The following is a 19699-nucleotide window of genomic DNA, read 5'->3' as shown; positions in this document are numbered from 1 at the left end:
ATTTTTTGCCTAGAGAGACAGCAAGGAGAAGTTGACCTGCTGTACTTTTGAGTTTGGGGATAGAAATTAGGTTTTGATGCTTGGAACTGTGAGTTCTATTGGGGGTGTAATGGGGGAGGATATTAGTTAGCGCTGGACACTTAGTTGGGTGATATACAAGTCTGTGTGCAGTGGTGAGTTGTAGGAAGTCTAAGTAGTTTGGGAGTTCAACCCACTTTAGGGATCTTAGGGTAAGGCAGTGATGGGTAGAAGGTTTAGATTTGGTAGCAAATTTTGAGATTTTATTATAGCAGTTTTCTAGTTTGGAGGAAATAGAGGAGGATAGGTTAGTTAGCAGGTGGGCTCCATATAATAAGGAAGGCAGTAGATAAGTGGTGGCTAGAGTATTCCTAGTAGTAGAAGAGAGACAGGGATTGTTCCTATACAGCATACTTAGCGTTTGGTGGGTTTTCTTAATATTTTGTTGAATATGGATATCGAACTTGAGATGTTTGTCGATAGTAATTAATACCAAGTAGTTTAGCAGAAGGAACTACTTCTACAGCTGCATTAGTTTGACTTAGCACTTTGAAGGCATTTCTGTTGTAGGAGTATGTCTTTGTGGGAGGGAAAAGTAGAATTTTTGATCTGTTTGCATTGAGAGAGAGGTGGTTTTGGCACATCCAATTTTTGGTGGTTGAGAAGGCAGTTTGGGTTTTAGACAGAAATTCTGAGATGTTAGAGGCAGAACAGACTAAGGTAGAATCATCTCCATATTGAATAATTTTGGAATCAGGAATGGCAGCATGAAAGTTGTTTATGAAGATATTGAAAAACATGGGCCCTAGGATTACATCCCTGTGGTATGGGCACTAGGATACATCCCTGTGGTATGGGCCCTAGGACAGATCCCTGTGGTATGGGCCCTAGGACAGATCCCTGTGGTATGGGCCCTAGGACAGATCCCTGTGGTATGCCATTTGGGGTAGGTAAGAAGGAAGAGGTAGAGTACTTCCATTTGACTGCCTGAGTTCTATCTGATAGGTAACTGGAGAACAAGGATATAGTGTTTGGGGAGAGATGGAGCTTTGAGAGGTGATAAAGAAGGTGTTTATGTGAAACAGTGTCGAATGCTTTGGACAGATTGAGCAAAACAGTAGAGACTAGATGTCCAGAGTCTCGGGATAGAGTGACTGTTTCTAAGAAAGAGAGTAGAGCAGTTATAGTACTATGACCTGGGCGGAAACCATGTAGAGCGGTTATAGTACTATGACCTGGGCAGAAACCATGTAGAGCAGTTCCTAGTATGTAGTACCAGCTGATCAGTACTGCTGCAGTCCTGTTCACAAAAACATTGGACTTCTGTTCAGAACCAGCTGTGCTATCCCATATAAAAAGATGCAGGCTGCCTGGCTTTAGTGCCATCTGTGTGTAGGCAAGAAAAATCTGTGGAACGCAGTAACTTTTAATAAACTGTTGCAGTGGCACTACCTAATTCTGTTAGATCCCTGATCCTGGAGCCATGTGCATCATCCAGGGCACAGACATCCCAGTGTAGGCCAATTTATTCAGTTTTGTAAGGAACTTTAGAAAAATTGTTCACACAGTGACAGTTACCCATACACGGTCATTTACTGGTATCCTCTTCTGAACTCCCTAAGTGGAAAAAAGAAAGACTCTCTCTCTCCTTTCAAGCACGCTTACTCCCTTCTTCAGAGTAAAGGAATAGATACATCAAACAATTGTCTTCACCCTTAAGCCATGATTGCGACAATGAGGTCCATCTTATCTGACTTTTGCCTCAATTTGATGAGAGAGAGAGGGAGAGAGAACATGTTAAGTGGGAAATGTCAGGTAAAAAGAAAAGGTTCATAGACTTGTTGAGATTAGAGGGATCTGGATAAAAAACAGTGTGGTTTTCCCCTTTTTTAGAGGTGTTTGAAGATGCATTTTACTGTCTTTCCTTGAGCTGGATTCCAAGTCTATGCTCTGCCCATTTCTACAAGGACAAACAGGCCTGCCAATATCTTACAAGAAAACTAATTGAGAATTCCCACTGTAATCTCCAGAGATGCAGATAAAGGCTCTGCAAGGGCTTTGAGTTCTAATATGGTCCTAAGTCACAGGGAAAGTAGAGCCCTAGTCCTAGAAGGTCCATATATTAGCCATGGCTTCCTAATGAAAGTCCAACAAAGTTGTCATCAGTTTTCTTAAAACATTAATCATTGTCAATTATTGTTAACATCTTGTCTTCAGTGGGTCAAGCCTCTTGCACCCCCTAACATACTCCCTTCAGTCTTCAGTGGGTCAGTCCTCTTGCACCCCCTAACATACTCTCTTCAGTTCCTTAGTAGCTCCTTTCTCTTGCGTCCGTAGGATCTTCTGGATGTCTGCATTAACAGGCCCCTTAGGTGGCCTAACAGGGACTGACAATGCTCATGACTTGTGCTACCATATTACTTCTTTTATCTTGAGTACATTTTAAAACCTCATCACAATGAGAACAACTGATAAGAGACAGTTTTCCTACTTGTCCTCAGTAGGTATTGGGGGAAGGTTCTGGATCATTGTATCTGGGTGTAGTTTTGGGGGGATCCCCAGTTTTCCACTCCAGCGTACTTCTCTAGTTTAGTCTTAAGTCTTGTGTAGTCCTCCACTTAATGATCCCCCCCCAACTGATCCCACATGCTGTCATTGTTAATTCCGTATATAAACTTGATGCTGTTTGAAAGCATAACTTCCTAACCTTGGCATGTACTGCTATTTTCAATGCAGAAAATGCAGGAATTTGGAAAATTGCTACACATCGGCTGGCCGGGTTAAATAGTTGCCCCTGTTTGGCCACATTAAAGAATGGCTGCATTGTCCCAATAGTTCAGTAACTTAGACAACTTGAAATGGTATTTACTTAGTTGATCAAGAGAGGTGAAGTCTATGATGTACCTCATTGATATGAAAATGTTTAGTTAAAAATACCTTGGCAAGTGACATTTGGGAAAAGATATGAAATCTGCACCTTCTTTTACTACTGTCATCCTCAAATTGCACTGATTTTTCAAGTCCTCTATCTTGGCTTTTATATAGTGGGTCTCTTCATGGTGCTGTTTCATTGTATTCAGCTGTCTATGCCTAGTGTCTGGCTATCTCCCCTTCAGCAACTCCAAATCTACTATTATCTGCTGCAACAGATTTTTATGGCTCCCAGTCTCTGCTTTGACTGTCAGTGTTTTGCAGCACTTGAGTTATGAGGCAGGTGATTTGGTCTGACTATTTATCTGTTCCCCTCTCAGCATGCTGATCTCGCGGGCACATACTAGGTTGTTGCTGCTCCATATAACCCAAACTGCAAAAAAAAAAAAATGACACATCATTGCCAACATACAGATTGTGGTTGCCTTCCCAAAAAAGTTAACTTTTGTCCCTTCTCATGGAGCTTCTTCATAACGCATACTCACATCATATAGCTTTGGGGGTCTTCTCATATGTCAGGAATTCTGCCACAACAGTGATCCACACAAAGAACATGCTACAGTTGTGTAAGAAGTCACACTGTAGCAACATCTCTCGCATTCATCCTTTGTGAGCAGGCTTAACCCTATAGAACCTTGGTGATGGAGAAGGGAGAGGGAGTAGATATCATCTCACCCCATTTACTTGGAATGGCAGGACATCCTGGCACATTAGGGCAGGGAGCTGCAGGTGAGTCTGCATACTTCATCATTACTAAAGGCTCTTCCATCCGCAGAACATAGCCTTTTCATCCTAACTGGCTAAAAAAAAAAACTGCATAAATTTGCACTTTAGTCTGATCTTTAAAGCATGACATAAGCTGATATTGCAGAATGACTGCTGTAAATGACTACGCCCAAGACTGAAGTCTGTATCACTCCATTGCCTGCTGACTTTCATCTAATAGTTACCCATCATCTGCTGCCATTTAGAGAACTTACTTTCCAGCTGAACAAGGATGATCCACCTTCAGTTTCCATGCTGAATGTCTGTGAGTACAGTGTCAGGGCCTTTGTTTTACTCCAGTATAGCACACACACAAGACTACTAATGTCTATTTCAGCGGAGGATTCAGTTACTGCACTGGTAGCACTTTTATGCTATGAAACTATGCTGTCATTTGAAGTATAACTAGGGATAGGATGAACTAGCAAGACTTCTACTATGTGATACCATTCTGATGAGAAATGGACAAAGAATGAACAGTAAGGAACTCTACCAGCTTTTCATGCTGCCACATAGAAGTTCTTTTACCTTACATGAAGTAGAAGTGAGACTAAATGAGCTTATATCTGCTGCGTTGATTAATTACCCCACCTTTTTCCAAGGGACTAGTGCTTGATTGTTGTCTTGTACAGTTGAGCTGGCTACAAAAGAGGGGCTTGAATTCCGCTAGGGATTTATCGACCACCACTGACAACTTTACATGATAGATGCAACTCCGATGAACTTTGTGTCTCCTTTCTTTAGGCTATTAATCTTATCTCTCAGCTGTCCACATTTTTGGTCTATTCCTCATAAATGTTTGGTTTACTAGCAAATGATTGTGGATGGAAAACAGAAAATAATGACGGGCATTTGAGTTTGACTTCATACACTTCAGAAAATTCAGGTTAATGCAATACCCATTTTATCAACTTTCTAAGTTTATAAGAAGAATGTTTAAAAATTGTCCCTGTTTTTAGTTAGACCTTTCGCCCCCCTCCCATTTTTTATGGCTTTGTCCGTATTTCTTCTCTTAGAGGTCGAGAGCTAAGCTTTTAGTGCTCATTGTACGAGTCACTGCTACTGCATCAGTCATATCATGTGAGTTATGCCAAAGACAGACAGGCATTTGAAAATCCAGCCTAACTTCCTGAGCTTTTGGGTGCCCTTCATACAGGTCCCTCTCTCCCATGCTGCAGACATCAATATAATGTGGTAAAAGGGGGAAGTACCTGTGTTGTATTTAATTACTTTTTTCCACAGGAGCAAATTTAAGTCAGTAGATCAGCATCATCCAGGCAACATTCAGAGCAGTGAGAGGAACCCTTTTGTTGAATTTTGTCAGCCAGTTAGATCTTTGAATGAGGTCTTTTTGGCATTGTAATAGTTACTGCAGCAGTGGTCCTTAAGATGAACATAGCACAGCTGTGTGAACATAAAAACAGCAATGGTAGACATTCAAGTAGGATTACCGATGGACTAATTAGAATAAGTCCATTAAAGGCTTCCCAATTCCATTATCTTATCTAGCTCCATTTTGTTTTGGAATTCCATTCTCATTTCCGGGAGGAATGTAGTTTTCTAATTTCCTTGGTTTGTTCTTTGGGTGAGATAAACCTTCAGGCCTAATTGATCGTTTTGATTGGTGACCACCTCATCTCCCACCACCCCCCAAAAATGGATACAATGTTTTTACACTGTTTTACTGTCATCTGTGGCATCGGAGAGAGTAGCTCTGTGTAGGGGGCGTATGAATCCTTTGGAAGTCAGGTTTGAATGGCAGGATATCCTCATGCAGCATAATTCCTACATGTTATGATTAATGTTGAAGCTTGGGTTTCATAGGTCTCTCTTGTCCTACACAGATTATCAAGCTAAAGTTTTCCAAATAGCTGGAAAATCTTGGATATTCAATGCAGATGAAGTAGAGATTGAAAAGGTGCGTCTGTGTAGGTTCTGTTTAGCAATGACTTCTATAATTCAAACAGGGATTTCTCTATATTTGTGTGTGTGTGTGGTGTGGGGGGGGTGCCATACCTCACAATCTTTTAGAACAAGAAATCTGGACAAAGCTGCAAATAATGAGGGGACAAAGCCCCCAAAATAGGGACACTTTTAAATATTGCTCTTACAAACTTAGAAACTAGGTAAAAATAACAGATTTTGCATTAGCATGAATTTTCTGAAGGATATGAAGTCTGAAACTCAAATGGCTGCCATTATTTTCTGATTTCAGTCCTCAATGATTTGCCAGAAAACCGCAATTTATAAGAAAAAGACCAAAAATATGAGGCAAAAATCTGAACAGTTGAGAGGTATGGACTTGTACACACATGCATATGTTTGTGTGTAATTTGATGTTTATCCAGTCATGCTTCTCAACTTCTGAAGACAAGAAATATGGACAAAGCTATAAGTAATCGAAATGAATCTCTGGTGAACCACCATGACAAAAATTCCAATACGAAGCAGCAGATAAAAAACGACAACGTTTTATTAAGCTGTGGTTAAAACAAAATTATCTAAAAGTCCTTTGAAAGTCGATAAGCGCTTTCAGTATCTAGCCTTCTTCAGATCGTAAAGTTTTTAGGACTTATACTTGCATTTTTATAAAAAAAGATAGCCAATGAAAATCATGACATCAAAGAATAATTAGCATCTTGACCAATCAAAAATATTATGCAAATTCATTGATTCACATTCTCCATTGGTTTTAACATATCCAATAGTCTTATTAGAAAAGCTGCTTATAACCTATCACATAGGTTTAAGATAGTTCCGTGACTGAGGGTCTGGTGCCAAAATTATGTTAAACACTTGTTTTATCCATTTCGTATATTGGCTATATAAGCCCAATGCGCCTCTCGGAACACCCATCCAATCTTTGAGGCTTTCAGCCATTCAGTAACCACACAACAGATTTCCAGCAACCTATCAACCATAATAAGCGACCACCACAAATGAGCATCACATAAACCATCATCCACACAAAGCAAAAAACCATATGCGCTTCACAAATATGATCGCATAACGGATCTTCCAAAATCAGAGGGTCTGTTTAATTCTGGCACAAAATCGCACTCTGTTACCATTCAATGTCACATCGTCTCAGGTCAATGCTCAAACATAAACAAGAGCAAAAGCAAATGGATAGTAAAAGAATAACAAGCTCATGCTATGTCTGTAATCATTAAAATACATTTTGATGCTCCGCCTATGCAGTTTTCGGAGAAAAAACGTGACATTTTCTGTATTCCTATGCCATTCATAAACAAGATAAAAATAAGAATAAAAATAATTTTCGCTTTATTTAGTACTGCTTCAGCCTCAAGAACTCTCATTAGAATCAGGCAGAAAACGAAACATCATTTACCACTGGCGTTTCCTAGCTAACGGTAACCAATTATATTAGTAAGTACACTCTTCAGAGCCAATCAAGATGCTGGAATGGGCAGGCCAATTTACCTGAAGAGTAACCTAACTTCCTCCTTCAACCCATCAGCACAGTAAATCCATTGTTATTTAAATGTAAGTATCCCTTTTAAATCGATCATTAGAGAGTACTTATGTTCTTATATAATCCATGAATAGATTAAAAATAGAAATAAAAATAGTTTTCGCTTTACTTAATACTGCTTCAGCCTCAGGAACTTTCAATGCAGTCAGGTGGAAAATGAAACATCATTTACCATTGGCGTTTCCTAGACGACAATAACCAATTATATTAGTAAATGCACCCTTCGGAACCAATCAATATGCTCGAGCGAGCAAGCCAATTTACCTGAAAAATAGCCTAACTTCCTCCTTTTTGTTACATTTTTTTAATGAGTTTGTTGCAGATTTGACTGATCAGCTGTTCTGTCCTTGTGTGCTCTCGTGAGCTTTGGGGTGCCTCTGATTGGGAGGTGGCTAGGTTGATGTAGACGTCCTTTTACATAAGTACTCTTTAGTGATCAGTCTAAAAGGGATACTTATATTCAAATAACAATGGATTTACTGTGCTGATGGATTGAAGGAGGAAGTTAGGTTATTTTTCAGGTAAATTGGCTTGCTCGTTCGAGCATATTGATTGGTTCCGAAGGGTGCATTTACTAATATAATTGGTTATTGTCATCTAGGAAATGCCAATGGTAAATGATGTTTCATTTTCCACCTGACTGCATTGAAAGTTCCTGAGGCTGAAGCAGTATTAAGTAAAGCGAAAACTATTTATTTTTATTTCTATTTTTAATCTATTCATGGATGATATAGGAACATAGAAAATGCTTATACAAGTACTCTCTAATGATCGATTTAAAAGGGATACTTATATGTAAATAACAATGGATTTACTGTGCTGATGGGTTGAAGGAGGAAGTTAGGTTACTCTTCAGGTAAATTGGCCTGCCCGTTCCAGCATCTTGATTGCCTGTGAAGGTTGTACTTACTAATATAATTGGTTACCGTTAGCTAGGAAATGCCAATGGTAAATGTTGATGTTCATTGTGTTACCCTGCTGCAGTCATCACACTTGGGTTATCCTGTCGTCAGGCGGTCCCGCAGTCGGCCAGAATTCCAAAGTCTTGGTCCGGCATCATTTGCTGTCGATTCTTCCCTGACATCAGTGCGCCAGGGCTATATATAATGCATCCAACGCCATTTTCTTCAGTCTTTCTTGCCGCGCGGTGCCCGAAGCAGAAGCAGTTCGCAAGTGCCGGTCGGCCGACTCCTGAGATTTTTGAAGTCGAATTTCAGATCCGAAGTCTTCAATAAAGCTAAGTACCCCGTTGGGGAAACTTTTCTTGCCTCAGACCGATGTTAGAAAAAGTTAACAATTGTATTTCTTGTGGGAAGCAAATACCTCATAAGGATTTTCATTCTTACTGCATACCTTGCCTAGGCCCAGACCACGACGTCACTGGTTGTTGTTTTTGTGCTAGGTTTAATAAGCGTACTATAAAAAGACGCTTTGATTTCACACGACACTACTTCGGTAGAAAATTTAACTACACTATGCCGTTGGAGCAACCGACTACCGGCGTGCACAAAAAACGCAAGGATAAGGACAGGCAGCCTAGACTCCAAGGCCTCGGCTGGTCCGGTCTCCGGTTCACCGGTCTTCAGTGAGGCTCCGACGCAGCCCCTAACTACCTCAGATCTGGAACCCGAGACCACTTTGGAGCTTTTGGGGGAGAGTACTAGGCCGACGCAGCCGTTTTGTTTAGCCCCTACCGACGACACTGCTGAAAAAGATGTCAGTGCTGCAGAAACACCTTCGGGTTTCTGAAGGCGTCTTCAGACCGACGACGCTCACCATAAAAACGTATCCTAAGACTAAGACTCCTATTAAACCTAAAAAGACTGCACTTCAGTCTCCAGTTCAGGGCCCCATGCCTAAGAAACAGATGCTCAAAATGGCTGAAGATTTGATCTCTTTAATCAGGGGTTCCCATCCCCCACCTGACAAAAGGCCTAGACAAGAGGAAGATTATGCCTCCTCTGAACAAGTGTCTATTTCCTCAGGCTCCTCTGAGGACCAAGATTACTCCTTCTCCCCTTATGAAGATTCTGATGCTGAGGATTCTATTCCCTCAGCTTCTCCTCCTGAAGACTACTCCTTTGGGGAAACTTTACACACTATGAGAGAACATTTTCACTGGTAAGGTCAGGACTACTCTGACTCAAAGAAAAGGCTCAGAGAGTTTCTTTTACTCCCCAAGCACAGACCACTTGCCATCCCCCCAGTTTTAGACATTGTGGATGATGTTTACTTAGAATCCAGTTTGAACCCATATTCGCTGCCTCCTGCTCCGGCCAAACCTGACCGGTACTATAGAGTGCCTGATTCCCACACATTTCTTTATAAAAGCCCTGTTGCTGATCCAGAAACTATCTCCCAGGGTCCCAAAAGGGCTAAGGCCTCTATGGCAAAAAATTCTGTACCTTCTGAAAGGGACTCCAGAGCACTAGACAGGTGGGGGAAAAAGGTTTACACCTCAGCCACTCTAGCTATGAGGGCACTAAATTGCCAATTTCACATGTTAAAATATCAGCAATTTCTAATGTCTCAGTTAAAACAAAAAATGAGCACACTCCCTCAACAGTCTGAATTGAAAGAAATGCAGGATCTGTTGCATGCAACTGAACAGGTGGGCAAACATACTTTACAATGTGGGTTTGATTCTTTGGAGGCTTCCTGCAGAGCAGCTGTCACTGGGTCTGTTATACGTAGGCATGCTTGGTTAAAGGAACAAACTCTGCCTGATCATGTTAAAGCAAAGCTTCTAGATGCTCCCTTACAGCAGGATGTTCTTTTTGGAGTTAAAGCAGAAGTCTTAAAGAAAATGGAGGATAAGGCAAAATCTATGCAGATAGTCAAAGATTTCCTACAGGTACAGCCCCCTCGCTTCAGCAGAAATTGGCCAACAAAAAATTGGTCCTTTCCAGCTTCTGACAGACCACAGAGGGGTAAATACAGACGTCCAAGAGGCAGAGGACAACCACAAGCCCAGTACAAACCTCACCAATGGGGCACTGCAACACAGAAGGGAGGAGAAGACAGGTCCCAAACTACCAGAAGGCAAACTCAATGACCTGCACCTCATCTGGCCAAGCAACACTCTCTTGGCAGCCCTCTAGGGAGGAAAACTCACACTTTTTTCAGACAACTGGCGCATTGTCACAAAGGACAAATGGGTCCTAGACATAATTTCATGAGGATACAGATTCCATTTTCACACCTTGCCAATGAAAAGAGGAATGCCAAACCTGCCACAAAATCAATGGGCAGAGGCACAAAATTACTCTCATGGACATGAGAGCCACTCAACTGGTACCTACTCGAGAGCAAGGCCAAGGATTTTACTCAAGACTCTTTCTAGTTCCCAGAAAGGACAATGCCTGGAGACCAATTCTGGACCTTTCAATTCTAAACACCTTCTTACAAGTACCCAAATTCAAGATGCTAACACTACAGCAGCAGCTTCTTCCCATGTTGGGCAAAAAAGCATGGCTTTCTGACTCAATATTTCAAAACAATGGCAACAAAGACCCAACTACCTGCATGTCCCTATCAGACAAAGTTGCAGAAGATACCTCCGTTTCATTGCAGGTTCAACCCATTACCAATTCTCTGCACTGCCCTTTGGCTTATCTACTGCGCCCAGGGTCTTCACAAAATGCCTGGCACCAGTAATTGCATACTGCAGACAAAGAGGAATTCAAATATCCCCATACCTGGATGACTGTCTCATCCAAGCAGAAAACAAGGACATCCTCTTACAACATCTGGCTTTTGTAAAACATCTTCTAAGTTGCCTGGGGTACACAGTAAACGAAAAGAAATCAAAACTAGTACCCTCACAAAATATGACATTCCTGGGTGCCAGCTTGAATACAACAGCCCAGAAGGCTTATCTGACGCCAGACAAACAACTACAACTGACTCAATATTTCAAAACAATGGCAACAAAGACCCAACTACCTGCAAGAAAAATTCTGCAGGCCTTGGGCTTCATGGCATCTTGCATACTACTAATACCATTTGCAAAGCTGCATATGAGGAAATTACAGTGGTACCTAAAAAGCGTATGGTCTCAACACAGCCACAGCTTGGACACAATGATATCTCTCATTCCCTGCCTACAACAGGAGTTTCTATGGTGGTCACAGGCATGTCACCTCAACAAGGGTCAGCCTTTCACCTTGCCCCCAGCCAGGCAAACTATGACAACAGATGCATCGGAATACGCCTGGGGGGCACACATGGCAGGACAGTGGGTTCAAGGCGTATGGACTGCAGATCAAAGGAATCTGCACATCAATCAAAAAGAGATGCTAGCTGTACAGAATGCTCTGACAGCCTTCAAGAATCTATTACATCCAGGACAACTTACAATAAGGACGGACAACACCACAGTAATGTGCTACATAAACAAACAAGGGGGTACACACTCCTACCCTCTATGCAGGCAAGCAATGACCTTGTGGAACACAGCTCTGGCTTACCAAGTTCAGTTACAAGCTCAATTCCTGCCAGGAAAAAAGAACACATTGGCAGACGACCTCAGCAGAAACATCATGTATCCCCACGAGTGGAAACTGAATCCACAATTATTTGCAATGATAACTGAAAAATAGGGCCTTCCAGACATAGACCTGTTTGCCAGTCCTCAAAACTATCAACTAACAAAATTTTGTACAAGGACACTTCACCATCAAGCTTGGAAAGTGGATGCACTCTCATTCAGTTGGAAAAACCTGACAGTATATGCCTTCCCTTCATTGCCTCTCCTCACAAAGGTGCTTCTGAAAGTCAGAAAGGAGAGACCACGACTGATACTCATAGCCCCAGACTGGCCACACCAGCACTGGTACCCACTATTGAAGAATATGGCCCAGGGCCCACCTTGGATTTTACCACAAATTGCCCATTTGCTCACACAACAAAACAATCAGATTCTTCACAGCCAGCTCAAAACCTTAAATCTGGCTGCATGGCAAATCACCTAAGCATCCAGCCAGCTCCTCTTTCCCAAGCAGTTATGGATGTTATTCTGGAAGCTAGGAGGCCCAGCACCAGGAAGGCCTATTCGGATAAATGGAAAATGTTTTGTGCCTGGAACCAAGCTAAAGGCCAAAACACACTTCAGCCTCACATGCCTCAGATTCTACAGTATTTAACTGAGATGTTGCACAAAGGACTTTCTTTTTCTTCCATTAAAATCCATGCATCAGCTATTTTAGCCCACTACAACATGGATCCACCCTTATTTTTGCATCCACTTCTAAGGCAGTTCCTCAGAGGGGCAACATACATTAGGCCCCCCAGGAGAGCACCTACACCAGCATGGGACCTCAATTTTGTTCTGGAAAAACTTATGCTACCTCCCTTTGAACCAGCTTTCTCTGCAGATCTACAGTTTCTATCATGGAAGACTGCCCTGATGCTAGCAATATCTTCAGCTAGAAGAGTCTCAGAGCTGCAGGCACTAATGGCAGTGGAACCTTTCCTCATTTTCCATCAAGACAGAGTTTCTCTACCAACTAATCCTTCCTTCATGCCTAAGGTGGTCTCCAGTGTGGCTTTAAATCAAACCATCCACTTACCCACCTTCTTTCCAAATCCACATAACAAAGGAGAAAGACTCCTGCATTCCTTGGACATTCACAGGCAACTTCGTTACTACTTGGATAAAACTAAGGCTTTCAGAAAATCTGACCAGCTCTTTGTATCCTATGCTACAGCTTCACAAGGGAAGGCTATATCAAAACAAACCATTTCCAAATGGATAGGACATTGCATTCATTTTTGCTACACCCATCATGGAAAACCAGTTCCTGCTACCATTAGGCCCCACTCTACCAGGGCAACAGCTACATCTACAGCCTTCCTCAGGGGGGTTCCAACCAAGGAGATTTTGGAAGCTGCAACTTGGAGTTCAGTACATACCTTTACCAAACACTATCACTTACCACTTTACTCCAAGACTAGAGCTGGCTTCGCCACTGAAGTTCTGCAAGGCCTTCTAGCCTCCTCTAACCCTCTATAACTCCTCCACCCATCCTTAGCTTTAGGATTCTACCCAAGTGTGATGACTGCAGCAGGGTAACACGATGAACATAGTACAGTTTTGTACCTACCATAAATGTAGATGTTTGAGTGTACACCCTGCTGCAGTCCAGGTTACCCTCCCTCCATCCCCTCTGATCTAACTGGCAAAATCTCTACAATACCTTCCTGATGTATTTGCTTATAGCTGGAGGGATTTTGTGTTTGTGCAAAAATTACTTAATTTGGTACTAATTACTGACCACCTTTTTGGGGGCACCTGACATCTGGGGCAAGAAAAATTGAAGAAAATGGCGTTGGATGCATTATATATACCCCTGGCACACTGACGTCAGGGAAGAAGCGACAGCAACCGACGCCAGACCAAGACTTTGGAATTCCGGCCAACTGCGGGACCGCCTGACGACAGGATAACCCAAGTGTGATGACTGCAGCAGGGTGTACACTTGAACTTTATGGTAGGTACAAAACTGTACTTTTCGTTTTCTGCCTGATTGTAATTAGAGTTCTTGAGGCTGAAGCAGTACTAAATAAAGCGAAAATTATTTTTATTCTTATTTTTATTTTTATCTTATTTATGGATGGCATAGGAATACAGAAAATGTCATGTTTTTGCTCCGAAAACTGCATAGGCGGAGCATCAAAACATATTTTAATGATTATGGACATAGCATGAGCTTGTTATTCTTTTGCTATCCATTTGCTTTTGCTCTTGTTTATGTTTGAGCATTGACCTGAGAGTGCGATTTTGTGCCATAATTAAACAGACCCTCTGATTTTGGAAGATCCGTTATGCGATCATATTTGTGAAGCGCATATGGTTTTTTGCTTTGTGTGGATGATGGTTTATGTGATGCTCATTTGTGGTTGTCACATATTATGGTTGATAGGTTGTTGGAAATCTGTTGTGTGGTTATTGAATGGGTGAAAGCCTCAAAGATTGGATGGGTGTTCCGAGAGGCGCATTGGGCTTATATAGCCATTATACGAAATGGATAAAAAAACTGTTTACCATAATTTTGGCGCCACACCCTCAGTCACGGAACTATCTTAAACCTATGTGATAGGTTATAAGCAGCTTTTCTAATAAGACTATTGGATATGTTAAAACCAGTGGAGAATGTGAATCAATGAATTTGCATAATATTTTTGATTGGTCAAGATGCTAATTATTCTTTGATGTCATGATTTTCATTGGCTATCTTGTTTTATAAAAATGCAAGTATTAGTCCTAAAAACTTTATTATCTGAAGAAGGCTAGATGCCGAAAGCGCTTATCGACTTTCAAAAGACTTTTAGATAATTTTGTTTTAACCACAGCTTAATAAAACTTTGTCATTTTTTTATCTGCTGCTTCGTACTGGAATTTTTGTTGTGGTGGTTTACCGGAGGTTCATTTTGCTTTTTTCACTTTCCACCGGTAACCTTTATCAGTGTAAGAAAAGTTTTTTCTTGGTTAAAGCTATAAGTAATGGGGGGGGGGGGAGCAAAGGCCCAAAAACAGGGACGTTTTTGTTAAATATTGCTTTTACAAACTAAAGTTGATAGAATAACAGGTTTTGCATTAACATGATTTTTGTGAAGGGTATGAAGTCTGAAATTCAAATTGCTGTCATTATTTTTCTAACTTCAAACCTCAATATTTTGCCAATGATTTGCCAGAAAACCACAATTTTATGAGAAACCGACCAAACATACGAGGCAAAAATCTGGAAATTCTCTGAAGATCTGTACAGTTGAGGGGTGTACATCCAGTGTTTTGTAACATTAATGGTTTTGTTTTTCATTGTAGTTAGGTACAATGTTACATGCATTTTAAATGCCACTCCAAGACTACAGGTGGTACTATTCATCGAGCCTAGTCAATCAGGGCTGGTTGCACTCACCAATGTGACATATAAATAGTCCATGGCAATGCTTTGTTGTTGTGACTTTGAACATGATAACAACTTTGTTATCAGTTTGTTTTTGGGTGAGTCATATCAAGACACCTGGCATCACTGACAGAAGAGATGCATTAACAACATGGACGTCTTGGACAGTTGATTTGCTAATAATGGCAGAATGACATCCATTTTGGATTAGTATAGCTGCTTATTGATGTGTCGTATCTCTCTTGTTTTTCAGAATGCAGCTGCATGGGTTTTTTGTCCTGCTGCTGGTTGTCTTGATGGCAGTTACCCTAGAGGCTGGCAAGCCTAAGAAAGGTAGGTAATCATCTTAACTTTGTTGTATCATTGTTGTAAGATCTTTGGATTGTGCTACCCCAGTTTCACAACTTTTCTATGAGCTATTCTAAACGTACAAATTATCATTGCTGTTAACTAATTCTGGTGGTACATTGTCAAAATTCTGGAACTCTGCAAAGCAGATGAGATGTGCGTTAGTGTGTGTGTGTGTGTGTGTGTGTGTGTGTGTGTGTGTGTGTGTGTGTGTGTGTGTGTGTGAGAATTATTTTGGTTCCACCTATCCCCCATAACCCTCATTCACACACCTTGTTGACCATTTTCTTCCCCCCCAGGTAATGAGACCCATGCACCAAGAGTAGTGCTGCTATCCACTTGGGGAATAGGCTGTATTTTTATGCAGTGACATCTCCACATCTTGGCAGCAACTTCTGCAAATGTTTGCTTATGGATAGAATATATACGTAATACTTCATGCAACCTCTGGTTTATGGTGCCACAGGGCAGATGAAGATGTTATGGCCTTCCCTATGTCCCAACAGTGGCCTCTTCTCCTGAGGTGGGCAGACAAACAAGTTGACAGTTTTGTGATGCCTGCAAGTTTGCTGTAAACTTTAATTGCATTTATAAAAATTGGAAAGTTATCCTCCAGCAGTTAGAGAGAACAGAACACAGGTGTGCTCAAGTAAGTCTGTCTATATCGTAAATCTCAGAGCTGATTACAGATTTGTACAGCTTTGCATTCTCTCTGGTTTAATTATATGTTTCATTGTATAGAGAGAGAAAGAAATGGGCACATCAGTCGTCTTACCTCTATTACTGAAACAATCCAGGACAGGCAGTTAGTTTAAATTTGTGGTAAGGGGGGAGAAGATTGCAGGACTGGCATGCTTCTAACAGAGGGATAAGAGTACAACGTGATGATTGTAGAACATTCCATTGATGTCTGCTTGTATGTACGAAATTTGGAAAGTGAAGTGATAACTGCTCTAGTGAAGCTGTCTCTGTTTATATCATATTGATAGCTGCCGAGCACTAATTAGATATCTGAATAGCATGTGATCAGAGGGCCGAAGTACTGAGTAGTGCTTCTGTGCTCTGGTGGTGCTCAAACTAAAGTTCTGCTTAGAATTCTACATTCTTGGTGACAAATGAGACTGGTTATTAAAGGTTGGATGTCTACTAGAAAAAAAAAGGCTATATCTATGGTCTTTGTGTCCCCTGCTTGTAGTGTGACTCTTGACTGGTTCTGTTCATTGTTAATCAAGCTCTGAATTGCAAATTTTAGAATTCTCCAAGTAATTGCAAACTAGGCAGTAGGTAAAGAATAGATAGATTTAGGTAAATGTTGGATGCTTTCTGTCATGTCAGATGTTATGGGATTCTACGTTTTTTCACTAGGATTTTTATGTAAAGCATCTGTATGACTTCTATTCCCCCACCCATGGGGCAATGACTTGCCCTTTTCGTGTGGGTGGAGGAAAGTTCGTCTAGTGATGTTCTTTGTGTTTCACTGTTGCAGTCATCACACTTGGGTTATCCTGCCAGGTGTAGCCCTCAGTCGGCCCGAATACCAGAGGCTTAGTATTTCTGCGTCAGTTGCTGTCACTCCAGAACTGACGTCAGGCCGTCAATGGTATAAAATCAGGCAGCTGACACCATTACATCAGTTTTTCCTGCCGAGGAGCCCGAAGCAGAAGCAGTTCACACGAGTGCTGGTTGGCCGCTACCTGAGTTTTCATTTCTGAAATTGAAGTTGAAGTCTTCTAAAGTTATGTACCCTGTTGGGGATCCTTTTTTCTTGCTCTAACCAATGTCAGAAAAGGTTAACAGTTGTCTCGCCTGTGGAAAGCAAATATCACACCGAGATTTCCATTCTTACTGTGTCACCTGTTTAGGCCCAGACCACAACATTACTCGCTGTTAGTTTTGTGCTTTGCGCAACTCCAGAAAGTACAGTTGTGTACGCTTACCATAAATGTAGATGTTCGAGTGTATTCACTGATGCAGTCATTACATTTGGGTTATCTGCCTGCAGGTAGCCCTCAGCCGGCCTGAATATCAAAGTCTTGGATTCCTTCGTTGGATGCTGTCTCTTCTTTCATGACATCAGGTCGTCAGGGGTATAAAACATGCAGCTGATGCCATTACATCAGTTTTTCTTGCCCCAGATGTCAGGTGCCCCCATAATGGAAAGCAATTATATGTTAGGTTATACCTCCAACAAAAAGCAAATACACCAGAAAGCTGAAATACACTAAAGAAGAAGAAAAGTATAGCCGAGAGAAGTCAGGGGGCTGGAGGGTAACCAGAACTGCAACAGTGAATACACTCTAACATCTACATTTATGGTAAGTGTACACAACTGTACTATGTTCTTCGTGTTTTACTGTTGCAGTCATTACATTTGGGTTGATTCCCAAAGCTAAGTAAGGGAGGAGGAAGTTAGAGAACATTAGTACCAGCTATTAAGCCCTGCAAAACTGCAGTGGCAAAGCCAGCTCTGGATTTAGAAAAAATAGGCATGTGGTAATGCTTGGTGAAGGTATGCACAGAGCTCCAGGCAGCAGCTTCTAGGATGTCCCTCGTAGGGACACCTCTGAGAAAGGCTGTAGAGGTAGATGCAGCCCTGGTGGAATGTGATCTTATCCCCTATGGGGTAGGTTTTCCATGGTGCTTATAGCAGAAATGAATGCAATGGGCTATCCATTTAGAAATGGTTTGCTTTGAAATGGCCTTCGCCTCTGCCCCTGCATCAATGCCAACTAGCAGCTGTTCAGATTTCCGGATAGGCTTAGTCCTGCCCAAATAAAATCTAAGTTGTCTATGTACATCCAGAGAGTGCAGTATTCGTTCTCCTTTGTTTTGTGGATTTGGGAAGAAAGTAGGCAAATGAATGGACTGATTAAGGGCCGCATGAGACACCACCTTGGGCATAAAGGAAGGATTGGTCCTGAGGGACAACCTGTCTGCATGGAAGATGATGAAGGGCTCCACTGCCATGAGGGCATGTAATTCAGACACTCTTCTTGCTGAAGTGATGGTTAGAAGGAAGGCTGTTTTCCAAGAAAGGAATTTCAGCTCTGCAGTTGCAGCTAGTTCAAAAGGAGGTAGAGTGAGCTTTTCCAATACAAAGTGAAGGTCCCAGGCTGGAGAAGGGGCTCTCCTGGGAGGTCTTACATTTTTGGCCCCTCTGAGGAATTGCTTTAGCAGGGAGTGAGAGAAGAGGGGTGGTTCAGTATTATAATGTACTGAAATGGCAGAGACATGAATTTTAATTGACGAAAAGGAAAGGCCATTGTGAAGCATCTCTGATAAGTACTGAAAAATATGCAGTAAGCTGGGCACCGTTGTGCCCATCCCCTGAGTCTGGCTCCAGGAACAGTATCTTTTCCACCTTTCAGCATAGGATCTTCTAGTACTAGGCCTCCTTGCCTCCAGAATGACATCTAGCACCTGCTTACTGAGGGATACTATTGGAGAGCTTAAGGAATTACCCAGGCTGCAAAGTTCAGGGTTTGAAGCTGAGTGTGCAGAATCTGGCACTCCTGCTGGGACAGCAGGGAAGGCATCTGAGGCAGGTGCCATGGTTCAAGCAGTGACATACTGCACAAGAGGGGGTACCAGTGCTGGCGTGGCCAGTCTGGTGCAGTCAGTATTGTTCTTTGTTTGTCCTGTTTGATTTTTAGCAGAACCTTCGAGAGGAGAGACAGAGGGAGAAAGGCATAAACTGAGAGGCTTTCCCAGGTGAAGGACAGTGCACCCACTTTCCAAGCTTGACTGTGGGGAGTCCTTGTGCAGAATTTCTCCAATTGGTAGTTCTGAGGGGAGGCAAACAGGTCTATCTCTGGATTCCCCCATTTGTTACACGAAAGGTTGAATATCTTTGGTTCCAGTTTCCACTCGTGTGGGTCCATGAGATTTCTGTTTAGGTCATGTGCCAGTGAATTTAGCTTGCCTGGCAGGAATTGAGCTTGTAGGCGAACTTGGTAGCTCAAGGCTGTGTTCCACAGAGCCATGGCTAGTCTGCAGAGAGGGTATGAGTGGTTCCCCCTGTTTGTTTATGTACCACATAACAGTGGTGTTGTTTGTCTTTACCAGTAGTTGTCCTGGAAGAATGTGGTCCTTGAAGGCTGTCAGGGAATTCTGTACAGCTAACATTTCTTTTTGATATGCAGGTGCATCTGACTCAGGTTCCATTTGCCCTGAATGCACTGCCCTGCCAAGTGAGCCCCCCATGCATAGTCTGATGCTTCTGTTGTTAGGGTTT

General features: G+C 42.0%; 1 protein-coding gene across 2 annotated transcripts in view; it reads left to right on the top strand.

Moving 5' to 3' along the window:
• MDK (midkine) overlaps positions 1-19699 on the top strand; it is a 241954-nt gene that overhangs the window by 117884 nt on the left and 104371 nt on the right. For both annotated transcript variants that reach the window (XM_044082626.1, XM_044082627.1), the window contains one exon: positions 15371-15450. In XM_044082626.1, the coding sequence (XP_043938561.1) occupies positions 15371-15450 (80 nt within the window). The remainder of the gene's footprint in view (positions 1-15370; positions 15451-19699) is intronic.

Source organism: Protopterus annectens, chromosome 9.part0, assembly GCF_019279795.1.
Source record: "Protopterus annectens isolate FY-2018-M chromosome 9.part0, PAN1.0, whole genome shotgun sequence".
Taxonomy (NCBI): domain Eukaryota; kingdom Metazoa; phylum Chordata; order Ceratodontiformes; family Protopteridae; genus Protopterus; species Protopterus annectens.
This window is presented reverse-complemented; position numbering and strand designations above follow the sequence as displayed.